Genomic DNA, 17,432 nt, shown 5'->3' with positions numbered 1-17,432 from the left:
CTCAGGCAAATTAATTTGTCCTAATGTACAATGTGTTTGTCTGGAGCCAGGTTCAATTAGCGTAACCACGCATCAAAGCAAGGTTTTTGAGTCACCAGCTTTCTGGAGATGCTACAGAAAACATTTAAAGTTGTTGTAAACACACACCCATGACAATTGTTTAACATTAAATTGTCAGACTATTTATTATATGCCTTTTTATCTGCAGAGTGCGTTTCTGACTGCAATGCAACACGATGAAGTATGAAAATTTAATGGGTTCAACTGAAAGAGCAGGTGAAAGAATGCTGAACTAATTGAGATTGACTTGAGCCCTGTGATTATGTGGCCTTACTCATTAAACTGAATATTTTAGGGTTTTGGACTATTGGGCAGACAAATCACGGCATTTGAAGACGTCACTTAGGGCTCGTTATTTCCTGACATTTTCAAGACAAAACAACCAGTCAATTAATTGATAAATGAATCTGCAGATGCATTAATAATGGAAATAACCACCAGTTGCAACAAGACAACAGTGCACACAAACACACTCCAATACATGCTATTACAAATTAATTGTAGAACATAAAAGCGCACTGTTAAAATAAGGGAGATTTTTTTTGACGTTTTACGACTTTGATTAAATGATAATTAAGATTGTATTCAATTTGGTCTTGATACAACAATAAAGCTTTCAGAGAGGAGGGATAAACATTCTGTTATTAAATAAATTAATACTGTTTATAATCTTTACACATCATTTCATCATTACAGTTGTGAGTGATCATGATATGTATTGCAATTACAAATGTTGGGCCTCAGGTGCTGCTTCTGACAGATGAAGGAGACAGGTGTTGTTGGAAACAGATAAGTGGGATAGTCCTCAGGGACTTTCATGGTGTTAAACTTGAAAGAACAGGTTTGTCTGATGGTTTTTTAATAAAGAGACAATGTCGTCATGTCCAGACCTCCAGCTAAATTACATGGCATAAAAACTAGTCTATGAGACTGAGGGGTTTTGTTTTTAAATGTTTAGTGTTGATAAGAGGAACAGACAAAGTCTGCTTTACAACAACTGAGAGTTGTTGAAGCTTTTGCTTGAAGTAACCGCAGGGAGTCTGCTGTGCATAACTGGGTTTGACAAAGTGCATCACTTAGATTTGAGACTGCAGATAGAACACACATCATCAAACCTGGCCTTAAAACCACATTTCAGTTAGTTACTGGCTGATTTGGGAATTCATAATGTTAAAAACAGCCTTCTTTCAGCATGCAAGCAGTATGAGAGACACAAGTACAGATGACATAAGAACCTTTCCTTTAAATTGCTGGAATTATTGCCATAAACAATACTGTACTACTCCTAACAGGTGGAATGCAACTGTGAGACCAAAACTACAGTTTACTGCTGGATAACAGTGACACTTCACATCGATTTTACATCTTCCCAAAACATCAAGCAATTACTGGCGAGGAAAAAAATCTCCCCTGTGTGCCTCTGGAAAATGTCAGCTTACAATGCACCTGCATGATGATGGAGCCTATTATGAGCTCACAGCATTGTGTAATTTTGTCCAACTCATGAGCAGTGCCATGATCTGCTTCTCACCATCTTCTCTCTATATCCTGACTTTATTGTAAAATTAAAATCTGTTTAAGGCAGTATTATGCTCAGTAGCGGTTTGAATGTAAAATGATTCAGGTCAACCAAGTAAGTGTGTATTTACTAGTTACTGGTTTACGTTGTTTTTTGTCCTGAAAAAGCATCAGAGTGACTAGTAGTACAATTTAAAGAAGCTCTCAGGGCTTTACACAATACTTAAATACTTAAACAGTGACTGATTACGTTTCTCCAGAGATCCTCTCTGGTTTGCCACTTCCTAACAGTTTCCCTTAGTGACACATCTTTGTATCCACTTTAATTCATTGGTCCCTTCTGTCTTCTAGTTCCCCTGTTCCCTGTGGAGGATAATGGATCGGCTGTGGATCTCTCTGCTGTTGCTGGCAGCAGCATGCAGGGGACAGCCGTGTCCGAAACGCTGCATGTGTCAGAGCCTTTCTCCATCGCTCGCCATCCTCTGCTCTAAGACAGGGTTGCTGTTTGTTCCTGCTGCCATTGACCGACGCACTGTAGAGCTACGGCTTCAAGAGAACTTCATCACAGGTAACACACCTGCCAGTCTGTCCTGTGTTACATTCAATTCAATATACTTCCGAAATTCAACTGATGCATTAGGTGCAGAGTAGAGTAGGATGTTATCAAAAACGGCTCAATTGAATTCACCCTCTTATGCCATTGTCTGTCATCAGGTGGGTATTGTCAGATTGTATGGTTTTTTTAAAAAAGGGACACAAAAGCTATGGCTGGTTGATAATTGGCAGCATACTGTATGTGACTTCTTTCTAACTTTCACACTTTCTTTGTTTGCTGGTTCAGCCTAGCAAATCTCATGATTCACCTCCTCCTTATATCAAAGAGTTTTCTTTTATACTTTGAAACATGCTTATTTTTAAGAACTGAAATGTTGCTTCTTTTATTTTAATCTCAGTCCCTATTAGCTCCTACCAAGACAGCCACCTAATCTTCCCAGGCGTAACTTAAAAGAAATTCTATTTTATAGTTAAAACAAAACACACGAAAGCTTTTCACAGGGTCATGAAAGATAATCTGATGTGCTATCAACAATATCACACAGCTGTTATATAGAACACAGTAATTATTTGTCATGTTGTTCACATCCAAATCAAGTGTAGTTAATCACAACACTGTGCAAAACTAAAACCAAAGATTCTGTATCCCATTTTAATCGAATACTAGATTCTATCTGGGTCCCTGGGTGTGAATGCCAAAGTATAATTAGGGCTGCATTCAATATAAATATAAAAAAATGATGATGTAGTCAGCAGTCAAACGGCAGCCTTGACAAATGTGATCATAGCAGTGTTTTCAGTAGCAAGGAGCCTTCATTTCCAGCTCAGAAAAAAAAAAGATTATAGAAAGTACAAAACCTTACAAATCTGCTTTAAAACTGCCTTTTTTTCTTGAATACTGCAGCTATATATCAGACTACTTAGGATCTTAGGTTAATGGGATATTTGTTTGTCTTTATTCTGCTCACTCCCAGCTGTCCGAAGAAAGGACTTTGCCAACATGACCAGCCTGCTACATCTGACCCTGTCCAGAAACACCATCAGTCAGATCCTCCCTTCAGCTTTCAGTGACCTGCGGCGATTGAGGGCGCTCCACCTAGACTCTAATAGATTAACTGTGATCAAGGTAGGCATGATGGATGGACAGATTGGATGGATTAATGATGGTGAATGGGAATGAATAGTCGGATGAATCATTGTACTAATAAACAGCCTTAAAAGCTTAGAGACACACATTTGTAGTTAAAATTGTATGGATGGGTACACACAGCATACACACATACTACTATGGCAGGAGGATACCGTCTTTCTATAGGCTATACAGCATAACCGTACAATACATGCATACATCATCTTTTTATAATTTCTCAGCATTTTCACTTTTCACCCACCAGGATGATCATTTCAAAGGCCTGACCAACCTTCGTCATCTGATCCTGGCCAATAACCAGCTCCACTCCATATCTCCACATGCTTTTGATGACTTCCTGTCCACACTGGAGGATCTAGACCTCAGTTACAACAACCTTGCCGAGGTACCCTGGGACACCATTGGGCGCCTAACCAACGTCAATACCCTAAATATGGATCATAACCTCATAGAAAATGTTCCCCAGGGGGTATTCACCAACCTACACAAACTGGCCAGGTAAATGGGTAGACAGCATGAAGGAGGAAGGAACAAGTGGATGATTACAAATTACATGTAATAAATTCAAATAGTAATTTAAAATATCCATAATTTGCTAAATGATATACTCATTCTTTTGCTAATTTTACGGTGACAGGTTAACTGATTATGACTAAATACATTATTATTCATCTAATAATCTATAATCTTTGCCCCTTCTTTCCACCCATCCTCCCTAAACCCTGTGATTTTCCAGGCTAGACATGACATCAAACAAGCTGAAGAAAATCCCCCCAGACCCGTTGTTCCTGAGAATCCCCGTTTATGCCAAGTCCAAAGGCTCCCCCCTCTCCTCCCTGGTGTTGAGTTTCGGTGGAAATCCCCTTCATTGTAACTGTGAACTTCTGTGGCTGAGAAGACTAACCAGAGAGGATGACCTTGAGACATGCGCCTCTCCACCTGACCTCAGTGCCAAATACTTCTGGACAATACCTGAAGAGGTGATGTTTTGATCTGTTCATTTCTATCATGCAGGAAACTAATAGCAAAGGTGTCCTGTAACTTTGGATCTGAGATAAAACATTTTATCAACATTAATTCACATTTAGAAGTCTTGTATTAACTGTTGTTGCCATTTTAGGAGTTTATTTGTGACCCACCAGTTCTGACCCGTAAGTCACCTCATACCGTGGCTATGGAAGGCCAACCTGCCAGTCTAAAGTGCAAAGCAAATGGCGATCCAGAACCTGAAGTCCACTGGATCAGCCCTGAAGGGCGACTTATATCTAATAGCTCCAGGTATGACTAAGGTCCTATAGCCCAGTTCGACCTACACTACTTTTCTTGCCTGTAGATTGTCTTTCAAAAGTAAAGGCAAGGTGCAAATTATAGGCATAATGACTTGTCTACTGAGAATGGCATTCAATATTCAAAAGTGTCAGAAACCTGGGAACCTAGGTGGCAGGTACAAGAGAGGGATTGTTTAAATACTGTCTTGCATAGCACCAGCTCAGTACAATGAACCAAAGTGCACCAGGGTCAAAAACAGTCTGACATCATTTTTGCTTTGGATGGAGTAGTGATTGTAGGCACCTGACTTGTGTGGGCATTAAAAACAGGATTCAAAAATAGTTGAGGACAGAATTTGAATCTCCTCACCCATAATACTCACATTCCAATCTGTTAACCTAGCTGGCACACTTGACCAATTTGTGGGCTTGTAGCTGTGGTTATGAAATCACTACTAATCCTTTCAGAAGATAATGTTAAAATATTTTAATAATGTTCTTTGCTGCTTTTTGATTTGATTCTGTTTGCATCTTTAGGTACTTTGCTCAGAAGTTAGTTTATATATATACATCACTGGTGAATTTTAGCAGGTACCATTTGATATAATGCCTGAAGCAACTTAACTCTTCAGTGAGCAAGTCGCTGCTCTAATTCAAGATATAATGTAGTCCAGAGGGATACACATCAGCATCAGGTGCTGTGGGGAGAAAAGTGCAGATGTGATTAAATGTGTTGATAAGAACCAGTTGGCTTCTGTGTAGGTGAAAGAAGTATGGCTTATTGATTTGGTGGTGTGAACCAGAATGGTGATGCTTCTATAAATTTAAAGTGACAGAATAATGTGGGTAATTTTTGCAACTGTAAGTAATTGTGTCCTGCTCCCTTATTCATTGAAATGAATGAGAACTGAATTTTCATGCAATGACACCGTACTAGTAGAATGTCATGATTTGGCCGATTTTTATATAATAATATAAGTTCTGTCTCTGGCAACCAAGGCTGCAGAAAATTACAATTGGAAATCTGAATGGCTAGGAGCCAGTCATGGTGGTTTAGAGGGGAAAAAAATGAAGGGGGGAAAAAACTTTATTGCCTGAACTTTTGGAAAGCTTCCTATATGTTTATTACTTTGTTCTAATATCCATACAACATTATTTTTTTAATTTTTAATTTTTGTACTCATTAAGTTGATGGTATATCTCAATTTCCATTTTCAGAACTTTAGTTTTCCCTAATGGAAGCCTAGAGATCAATGTAACATCCCTGAAGGATTCAGGAAACTTCACCTGCATTGCCTCCAATGCAGCAGGTGAATCCACAGGAAGGGTGGAGCTAGTTGTCACGGCGATGCCCCATCTGGCAAACAGCACAAGCCGCAGCCGGGACCCGTCCTCTGAACCTGCCCCATCTGACATCCTAACCTCCTCCAAGGTTGCTCTGCCAAACAATGAGACAAGGGGGGCAGACCGGAGGGTGTCACTGGTGGAACTGACAGGAAACTCTGCCCTCATTAGATGGACCAGTCAGACTCCTACATCTGGAGTCAGGATGTTCCAGGTCCAGTACAACAGTTCTGGGGATGACACACTGGTTTACAGGTCTGTTTCTCTACACTGTCCGTTTATAATCTATCTATCTGTGTGTTTTCATTTTCTTTCTATAATAGTGTCTGTGATGATTTCTAACTTTTTAAGACATAATATTAGAAAGCCTTTGATTGCCTGCACATTTTTGTGAGTGTGTGTGTGCAGTTGTGTGTACATTTGTCGGCAGAATCAGCCAGTGCTCTGAAGATGAGAGCAGATGACAGATGAGACAACTGGAGATTAGCCAGTCACCCAGTCATAAATGTCTAATCAGCTGAAACCATAAAGACATCTGTAGTGGAACTGCGCCATTGTCAAGTTTTCTGAATGTAGGGAAACCTGTGTGAGGAACATACAGTAGCTGTTTAACAAGTTGTAATGCGTGACTGTCAGTTTGCTTCACTGTTGCACTGCTGTGCCGATATTTTTGTTGTGTGGTTTCATGGCTGGTATCTCGTTATTGCTTTTAAATACATTTCTATTTACAGCGGTTTGACTTGACCCTGTCATTATTTTGTAAGATTTCACTCTGACTTACATTTTTTCATTAAGAAGGGGGGGGGGGGGGGGGGGGGGGGGAATCTCATTTAACAACTTGTTGAAATGCTAAGGTAAGTTTTCTGATTTGTGTGCACAGCATGCACAATTACACAAGAAGCAAACTGTCATCCTAATTCTAAATAAAGTGAGAATGAACGCTGACAGAATTTCAATGGATAGAAAGAGCAGTTCAAGGTATTATGGTAATTCTTCTTGATGGTGGTGTGATCGCAGCTACAGAATTTTAATAATGTTATCATTGAAATGAGTCTCATTTAATGCACAGAATCTGAACAGGTGGAAAGGTCATTTTGTGATAAATTGTGTTAATCATAGAACTTCATAAATGCTGTCATTTACAATAAGGGCAGACTTTTGTGGACTTGCTCATGAGTCTCAGCGAAGTTAAATGATTGGCCCAAATGATGTGTTATATAATACACTTGCATTCATTTCATGTGTCATGTATCATCGTAATGTCCATTCCCATAACTACAGCAAAATATTTACTGGCAAACTGTTTCAATCATCTGCCTGGAGGAGGCTGATTATTTCAGAGCACTAAATAGTAATGCATGTTGTCAATAACTATTTTCTGCAAAAGTTGCCCATTCTCCTTATGTGAAAGAAGGAGCGCTGGTTAGGCCTATATATACATATATATGATACACAGACTATCACCTTTCAGCGAGGATGAATGATTTCTATTTATTCACTTTATCTCAACGAGAGAGTGAATCGTCACATTTTAATGAAAGCCGCTCTCTCAGCATATTAAAAAAAAATGCAACACGGGAGTAGGGGCACAATGATATGTGGGTATATAGTGTGTGATGTTAAAGGTCAGGGGACACCGGGGAGACTGAGCGCTCAGAGTAGCATGGCTAGATCCAAAGCTAAACAGCCACGGAAGCTACTGTCAAACTTATCTTTTCTCTGAAAACACAAGATGAAACTTTGACAGTGATATGAAGCACAGCCATGAGCCACAGGATGGGTACCTGTGATGTAGCTCAGCAAGCAGCTCTGCTATGAGATGTCTTCTGGTAGTTATCTGTCGGTGCAGATGACATATCAATACATAGCCATAATCCTGCTGTCTGTTGTGGTCACTCTTACTTTTTTGCTGCCATAAATATCTTTTTCACAACAAATTAGCAAAGGGGTTTCCTTTTTTGATCTTTGTGCTCTCTGGAAATCTTCCACAATGTCTCTGTGCAAAACCAAACCCACTGGCAAAACAATTGTCTAAATCTCTCAGAAACCATGGGAAAGCCCTGTTTATTTTCAGGGATGTTTCATATGTTGTGGAGTTGTCATGGCAACAGGTGGGGAAAATCTCCTAGATGTCCTTATGAGTGACAGGTGGCTTTAATACAATCACATAAGTGCTGTAGACCAGAAGTGCAAATGAAATGGCCAGATATAGCCCTCTGTCTTCTGTGATGACAGAAGTAAATCAAAAATGCATTCACTGTCCTACATAATATTTCTATTTCCAATTTAGCCCAACAGCTGAAATTGACTCTTTGGGGAAACTAATTCATGAAAAAAAAAGAGCCCATGATGGAATATGTCAAATTCATCCATGCTGACAGATGAATAAGACTATTCCTCTTAATATGTAAAAAGTCACTGCTTTTGAGATATGGCAATGGTCTCTGCTGAAAAGTGATTATGATGTTATTTCTAAGCTACAGAGGACACTTTATTCAGATAGTTCAGCTAACTGTGGGAGACAAGTAGCTTCTTACAATTCAAAGCATGGCAACCGTTCTCCTGCATAGCAACCGTCCATCTGCACCTGTCTGCTCAAGGTTGGATGCAGTTAGTGGGCACAGCAGCCCTGCAGGTACAATATACAGTCCTTGCTGGTCAGGTGTAGGTGTGTGCAGCTGTCTAAGCTGTGAATCTTGCTTTTAAACTTCACAGTATCAAACAGATTGTCTGAATGTTTACTATTTTAATTAAACTGTATATCTCTGACCTGAGATAGACCCCACCTATGGCATATAATAAACACACACACACACACACACACAAAACAAGTAGGATTGCATGCAATCCAGTGCAATTGTATCTCCTTAAAATCAGCCGTAGTCCTTAGTCTCTATTCTCTTTCCAATATGCAAGATGTGTATTAAGTTAGTGTTAATGAAAACATAAATTCTTACTCCTGCTGCAGCATTTGTTTATGCTGTATTGTGTTCAACTGGCAAAAATAGGCTGGATTTAATCATGAAGCAAACACATGAATCACAGTGTGTTTGACAGAGTGGTTAGTGTCAGTGGTCATGGTCATATCTGGCTTTTTTTTTTTTTAGCAGCAGTTGAATTTTCTGCAAGAGAGTAATGGAACAAGAAAAAGCAGATGCAGTGAGATGTAAAATGAAGAGCTGCAGGTGACAGGCTGCACACCTACACCTTGTAGGCAAGGTAACCAACTATACTCTGTCCTGCTTTTCTGTGGAAACTTATTTGCATCATGTGAAGCATGAAATCAGACTGTGGTTTTAATTCTTTTTGGTATTTTCCAGTGAAAGAATGAAGTTGTTTTTGGTTGCGCTGTAAGCCGACATGATAGAACAGTTTCTCTGCTTTTGATTTCATTACACAGTGTTTCAGCTTAGTTAGTTGCTCAATGAGTCTGCTTTGACTATGAGATCTTTGAACTTAAGTAATGAAGCCATCACATAAGCAAGAATCTAAATTAACTGTGCTCTGGACCCACAGAAACAACATTCAACATTCTTTGGAGCCCAAATGTATGTTTGTGTGTTAGTCCATCCTACAAAAATCATTGAGGAAAAAGATCTATTTTCAGGTGGTGACAGTCTATGTGGTCCACCTTTACAACCATAGATCTATAAACAGGATACACACTTACCAAGGGAGGCAGAAATTAAAACAATGTGCACATTGTACACATTAATGCTATTAATGTAGGGCTACCGAGTACAGGCATAAAGTGAACTGTGATCTATGATGCACTCCTCCAACAGCCACCTCCTTACAAATCACTCTTCTAATGACAGCAAGTGAATCTACTCACTGCATCTCCCAACAGTATATCAGAGATGACTGAAATTTCAGCCTACAGTTTCAGCCAGAGAAGTGTTCAAACAGCTAATGTTGTCGCCGTACGAGCAAGACGTCAAACACCAAAGTGAGAGTCCCTACTGATTGGATGCTCTAGCACTGGTCACCTAAATTTACCACTTACAGCATTGCTTCTACCAGCACAGAATTTCAAAACCTGACCTTGTGTTGTCAGATTTTTAACAAGTTTGGATAATTTATCTAGCAGAAGGTACAACCACAACAGCTCGGTTCTCCATTAAAGAAAAAGAAAAATATAGCCTTGAATACGTCAGTGAGCATTGTGTGCATAGCACTTCTCTTTGGTCTTTCTTTAGTCAATATCCATTATGGTGGTGAGGCACAGTGCTATGAAGAGAGAGGATGCGGAGAAGGAGGGAAGGGGAGAGGGTACAAATTGCTGAGAAGACAGGAAATAGGGAAAGAGAGGAGAGGTCATCTGAGCTTAAATATATTTAGCTCTGCATTGATTGTTTCTGTTACATTTGTCTGGTAAAACAGCATAGCTTTACACCTGAGATCTTACACTTTGATGTTCAAGTCTACTTTTTAGAATTGATAACATTTGTAAAAAGTTGTAGTTATATAAAAACACTAGTTTTGGCTTTTTAACGTGTTGTGTTTTTCACAGTATTTTAATCACATCAGAAAACATTCAATTAGTTTCTTAAATTACTGAATAAAACAAATTTTCCCACTAAGTAAATTACTGCAGCCATATCATCCTGACCACAGGACACTGTAATTTATACAATGCCCTTCATGTGCTTTTTACCACTTATTTAAGCAGGCAAGTCAATCTAGAACCATTTACACCCCAAAAAAGGCCAATAGCACAGATATTTCAGTTCAGAGAATAAAAATGGCCTTCTGACGCAGCCTCACAACCCCTGACTACTTGCGATCAATGCCATTAAAGCCCCAAGTGTGTGAGAGTCTTTGTGCAATCACGTATACAGTAGGTGGGTGAAAACCACTGGTTGGCTGTATATTAGTTAACCTTGTGTCCGAGACATGCTCTTCAAAACCTCCTAACTAATATAATCGATGTCTATCCACGGGTGTATGTGTGCATGAGGTGCACATAAGATGTGTGTTATGTATCTGCCACAGGGGCAACTGGTAGCTGTGTATTAGCTGAAAACTCAGCATCACTTTCAGTGACATCAACGGCATCAGACCTCTGCAGGACACTTAGACACATGGGCGTCTCTAAGCGTTCAGAATGTATATCTGTGTGTGTGTGTGTGTACGTGTACACTGTTACAATCCTTCACTTCCTTACTCAAGTGCCGTTGTTGCCAAAACCTAACCACACGCTGACAGAATACAGTACCGGTTTCACCAGCTCCTGTGTTAATACCTGGCACTAGAAATATAGCTCACATTGTAAATAATACAAGCAGTAATATATAACTGAGGAAACAAATTAGTAGTACATAAAATTAATTGGAGACAAGGTTTTTTATTGACAAGATTTAGGATACCTGTTCAGAAGGCACAAACTCTAAGTTACTTTCTTTCATCCCCCAGGGTCGGGACTGGGAGTGTGTTAGAGACGCAGAGGCAATGATGTAAGCTGCAGGCAGTTGATGTTGACTTTTAAGTAAATTTGACATATAGGGTGTTTTTCCAGTCTAGGTCACACACACATCAGATAGTGGAACTGATAAAACATTTTAAAATTTTCAACAGTGAACTTAAAAGATGAATTTGACTCAGTTTTTTTTACTAGTGGGATGAATTAGATAAATTCACACTGACATGTTTACTATAAATTTGATGCCTCCCCATTAACCTTCTGTTTTATGTTTCCACCTCGCTTTTTCTGTCCTGATTATTTCCCTTTCCCACCTCTTTTATCCTGTATTATTATTATCCCCACTGATCCTCCACTGCATTCTCCTCTTCCGTTTGCATTTTTAAAGACGTGTCAATGTTATGTAATGTAGATGTCTCTTAATGAATAGGCACTTTCAGGAAAAGGTGCCTGTGGTTATTTCTCCTAGTGTGCTGACAGCTTTATAGAAGTAACATAATGATTACCTGATTGCAATAGATTTTCTTTTTTTTGTTCACAGTCAGCAGTCTAGCAGGATCTTAAAAATCTGGGTGCAGTGAACATCCTGTGTGAATGCAGGGTGTAACTTAGTTATTGTGTCTGCACGGTGACTTTGACATCCAAGATCTGCAGAGTTACCATGAAAATGCGGACCTGAACACCTAGTCGATGCAAACTGGCTCAACATATTGCACTGTGAGCAGAATCTGACTTAGCGGTGCTGAGATATGCCAGTCAGGGCACCTGACAAACTGCAGTGAAAACTTTACTGCATCTGTAGCATTCATTTTGCCCACAGCGCTGATCTCTGCATTGTGGGGAAAAAAATACTACTTTCACCTTAAGACTAACACATGGTATAGTTTACATATAGTTTACACACAGTCAAGTAGAGTATCAATAACCAGAAAAGAAATTTTAAATTTTATTTTAAAATATAATAATTCAATATTTTGGTTTGACTTAAAAAGATAAAGGATTGACAACATTCTGAATTACATTTATTACAATTAATACAATTTATTACAATACAATTTATTTTTTGCAGTGTGATGTGTCAGCCTCTAGAGGTAGATGCCTTCTCTATGAAACACATGGTAATTCTGGTGTGGGAGTATGACTACCTTACAGTACATTAGCTTTCTGACATCAATGCAATGCACCCCCATAAATGCATAACACACACACACACACACACGCACACACACACGCACGTGCACACACACGCACACACACACACACACACGCACTCCTGAAAAGCAATCTCCCATCATAATGTACTTTTAAGCACACACCCTCCATTCTTATTCTAAATTCATATCACCTTCCCTGTCTGGACCAGGTATGACTGAGTATGTTGCTGGGTGCACATTTGTACATTAGTTTGTGGCTGTATGTGTCCAGGATGATTTAGGAAGTTTTATTTGCCCCGGATTTTCCTTGCCATGCACACGCAGAAAGAAGTCAGTGTAAGCCGGTTTCAATCATACAGAGACACACTTAAACCCACACACACACACATCACACACTCACACACACACATTAAAGACAACAACCAATACATGGGCATAACTGCTTGTGACTTAACTCTCTCTCTGTCTTTACTGCATGGTTTGTGGGTCTTTGGGTTATGGACTTAACACACATAAAATAGGATACAGTGACTGCAAACATGTATTTGTAACAGCTCTGCTTTACCAGTTCTTTGCTTAGATACTGTGTACATTGTGTGACGTTAGGAAATGTAACTCTTTGTACTTTATCATTACATGGATGATCACACGCTTTGACATACACGTCTTATTACTCGTCAGATTCAACCATCAAACCTGTTATAATAGGCAGAGCCATCTTTTATCCACAGCTGGGGAAAATGGAATGAGGAATAATATTGTCTATTTTTAATCCTCTGAAACATCCTCCGTTCTCCTTTGAATGAATACAATAGGCATTGTTCATTCAGTACAGAGAACAGTTCTGAAAGCCATTACAGCACTTGGTATGGCATTAACTGTCAAGCATCATTAAACTGAAATATGAATGAACTAAAGTCAGTGCACAAGTAGTTCCTGTGAATGCATATATGTCTGTTGGTGGGTGGTTAAAAAGGTGCAGGGTGCAACAGCATTGGAGCAGGTGTGGGCCTGAGGTAAGCCTGCCCTGCATGTGGGTGACTCTGGGGAAAGAGACAGAGAGATGCAAAAAGGGAGAGTGAGGGAACGTTTGTAGGATGAGATGTTTGCATGTAGCTTACTGTAGGTTTATTGACATTTGCAGAATATGAAGCACAAAGAGGCTTTTTCATGTCTGGTATGCATCCATTTGATTTTTAGCATGTGCGATTGTGGAGGGGGTTACTGTACATAGTTATAATTGCAAATTTCAAAATCAAAAGTAAAAATCACTATAATCGCCATTGTAACAGCCTACAAGAACAGCTCTATGACAGAAACAGGAAAGTATAAAACTTTTATCTTTGCAGAAAATGTCAAGCAGTACTGTTTTATTACTTATGACACAATACACCCTATTTTTAGTTTCGGTGTTACCAGGTAACATACTTAGACTCGTTTCTTCAGTTGTGTTATGTTCTAATTTTTTCCACATATGAAAACAACATCCAACCCATTCAATGAACAAAGAAGGACTGAATAGTATTATCAACTAAAGTGCCCACTGCAGCATTTTATCACTGTTAGTAGAACTGGATTATTTTACCAATTCTAACGCTGTTCACGGCTTATTGCCTACATATTTGTATTAGTGCCTGAAGATGATGCATGTGGGCGTAAAACTCTGGAGAATCCTTCAATCTGAGCTTCTGATCACTTTGTTTGAAAGTCACATGAAAATGTACTGGAGACTGTGGCTACTTAGATGTCCCTACACATGTGCAGAATCCTATTTAATTAATTTAAAGTTATTTTATGCATTCAATGCCACCTTTTTCATGTCAGACATTTACATGTTTTCATAGCTCTTTCACTTAAAAAAAAAAAAAACTATTGGAAGCTACTTTTGTCGTTACAATTTTTACAAGTACTACATTTTATAAACAGTATTATCTTGCCAGTACTATAAGAGTAATGGACCTATAGTAATTGTTGTCAGGTAATTGCTATTACTTAGGGTCTTTTAAAAAAATTTATATTAAATCCGATCTGCAACCAAACAAGCCACACTAGTTTCTTTTTAATGGGTATTCGACACCAGAGAAAAATAATAACATCAAACTGACATATCTGCCCAATTATAACACACACGCACAGTCATGTCTCATTGTACCTATATCACGACACTCATTGACATAATGTCAAAATCAAAAGTCCCCTAACCTACCCTTAACCATCCCAACTAAATACCTAATCCTAACCCTTCCTAGACCTAATTCTAAACCTAACCCTGAAACCAAGTCTTAACCCTCAAAAAGCCAGTTGAAGTTGTGAGGACTGGCTATGATGTCCTCACAAGAATGGTAGAGTAAAATATGTCCACACAACCATAGAAAGACATGTACATGTATATACGCACACACACACACACACACACACACACATACTTATCACATTTATGCATGCTTGTGTGCATATCCTAACATCCATTGCTGGATGAGCAGTCAGTCAGTTTTGCTGTAGGTCACTGTCATTTAATTCAATGATTCACTGCTCCATACTGATGAGCCTAAGGGTCTAATGACAAATGACTGTCCACACAAGTGCACATCCATGTGCACCCTGCACCCTAGCATCGCTGGTACCTGCTGTATTTTGCTAATTAGATGCAGAACTAATGAATCAAATCAGAGAGGTGAAGTTCAAAGACACCAAAAAAATGGTGTGTTTAGTCATTGCTCCTTCTCTCTCCTTCTTTCCTCTGATAAGCTTCTTCTAAGTCTAATTTTCATGGCCCATTATATATTTTGTATTTTTTCATCTCCTTTTTTTCCCTCATCCCTTTCCTATATTTTTCTCTGTTCCTGTTTGTTGCTGCTGTTTCCAAATCTTTCCTTCTTTGCTCCCTGTTCTTTTTTCTGTCCTCCTTTTTTGTTTCAAATGTATCATCCTCCTCTGTGTACTTTTGCGTGCAGTCTTACCAACACTGTTTCACCCTCCCTATCTTCATTGCTCCGCCTGCCTTTCCTCTCCACTCCTGCATATTTGCATAGCTCAGCAGAATGCCATGGGCTGTCTGACCCATAATACCCTTGTTTGGTGTCTTGTTGCTGTTTTCATCATCATCCCAAATCAATGTTTAATTATCCCGTGACACCCCCCCACCCCCCTTTCCTCCTCTCTCCCTCGTTATCCAGCTATTACCCCCCTCCCCTGTCCTGCCTCTAAGCCTTCAGATCTTTGTGGATGGAGGGAAGAGTAATTACACGTTAGATGCATGACATACAGTGAGGGAGGAAGAGAGTGAGTGCATCAGGAATGAGAGGAAAGTAGTAAATGAGAGGAGATGATGCTGCAGAGGAAGAAGGGAGAGGATAAAAGCAAAGAGGCAGTGGGACAGAGGAGGAAAGTAGGGGGGCGGGGGAGGGGAGGAGCAGAGCACAGAGTAACTGGAAAGGATGAGGGAAAATGGGAGGGGGGGGATTTGGATGGTAAGTAGGGATAAGAGATGAGAACTGGTGGATGGATTGCATCCCATAACACTCAATGAAGTATAAACAGACTCTTTATTAATGATTTGAATGAGTTTCTATCATGGATTCCCACAGCTTAATATCCAAACGTGGTTCGTCTGTTTTAACCCAGTAGTATGAAAAGTCCAGGACCTATGAAAGACACTGACATCTTAATAAAGTTCATAACGTTGAGTGCCAAAATGTAGGTTTGTGTTGATCATTATGGCTTTTTCATATGATTCTGTTATTGTAAAAGTATTGCCGCTGTCAACAGAAATTAATATCACAGGCCTTAAGTCACGTGGTAAAAAGTCACCAGTGTGTTCTCAGGGCTCTGATGGAGATGTGAGATGAGGGCTGGGCCTGATTAAAGTAGGCAAAACTATGCCTACTATGACATATAAAAACTCCAGCTGTTAAGCTACAATGTGCTCATTGTTGTTGTGACTAAGCTTGACAGCTTGATAAAATATTTAATTTGGACATTACAGTCTGTGTGGCACTCCGTGCTTCATCACTTAGGTTTCCTGCCACAGACTGAACAAGCACATGCAATCCAGCAAAACAGGAAATGCTAAATTACTAATCGACAATACTGCGTATATGCAGGATTTTGTCTGTATGGCCTGATACAGGACCTCTCTAGTACAGCCCCACCTTTAGTGTGGAATGGAAATAAAAGCATGACAATGAATAGATGGACATTTATAAAATGTAAAAACATGTGACAAGCTCATGATTATCTCAAATGAGGACATTAAGGCCAGGACCAACACTAAAGAAGACAAGTCAATCAGTCAATAAGAATTCAATACAGTGAATACACTGCAATCAGGTTTATTTCAACAGTAAGACAGGATGAGAAGAAAGTATGAGGCTTTTTTTGTCCTTGCCCTATTTGCAACTGCTTTGTAATTGACATAGGCTCATGCTTGTGCATATTAAATGAGGCGACTTTCATTATTATTATTCTGTTAGTTGTGTCTCTCTTGGGGTCGTGTTGACATCGATTACTTGTTACTCCCCATCCTGTCTGAAGTCTTATCCTGCTATCCTTCATGTGCTGGGCTTGCAGGTGAGGGTTAAGGTTAATTCATTATTAGTAGCTGGGTAGGATTAAGGTCAGGATCTGGAAAATAAGTGGCAAATCAATTCAATGTAATTAAAATTTTAATAAAAACACAAAGGGACGCTGCTATCTGTTCTGGATTTTGGTATCTTTTCAAGCAGTTAAATAAAAATGAGGCTTTACGTGGATTTTTTTAAAACATGAAAAACTGAAACTGAAGAACAGCCATAAACAGACTTGGCTATACTAAAGAAAAGCAGCCTCACACAGTACTGCACTACAGTAGCGTGGTCTGCAGGAACAGATTGGCTGAAAACTAAATTCTGAAATGAAGAACAATTTTTTGCCATGTTCTCAACTTTAACACCAACTCAAAAACTGTACAGTTACAAAGGGGG

General features: G+C 39.3%; 1 protein-coding gene across 2 annotated transcripts in view; it reads left to right on the top strand.

Moving 5' to 3' along the window:
• The first annotated feature begins 1,953 nt into the window (after positions 1-1,953).
• The window catches only part of LOC113122666 (leucine-rich repeat and fibronectin type III domain-containing protein 1-like protein), a 52,638-nt gene continuing 37,159 nt past the window's right edge, over positions 1,954-17,432 (top strand). For both annotated transcript variants that reach the window (XM_026294169.1, XM_026294159.1), the window contains exons 1-6: positions 1,954-2,146; positions 3,108-3,259; positions 3,528-3,781; positions 4,020-4,263; positions 4,404-4,561; positions 5,770-6,150. In XM_026294169.1, coding sequence (XP_026149954.1) covers positions 1,954-2,146; positions 3,108-3,259; positions 3,528-3,781; positions 4,020-4,263; positions 4,404-4,561; positions 5,770-6,150 — 1,382 coding nt within the window. The remainder of the gene's footprint in view (positions 2,147-3,107; positions 3,260-3,527; positions 3,782-4,019; positions 4,264-4,403; positions 4,562-5,769; positions 6,151-17,432) is intronic.

Source organism: Mastacembelus armatus, chromosome 13, assembly GCF_900324485.2.
Source record: "Mastacembelus armatus chromosome 13, fMasArm1.2, whole genome shotgun sequence".
NCBI lineage: Eukaryota > Metazoa > Chordata > Actinopteri > Synbranchiformes > Mastacembelidae > Mastacembelus > Mastacembelus armatus.
Note: the sequence above shows the minus strand (reverse complement) of the source record. Positions and strands in the feature narration are given on the sequence as shown.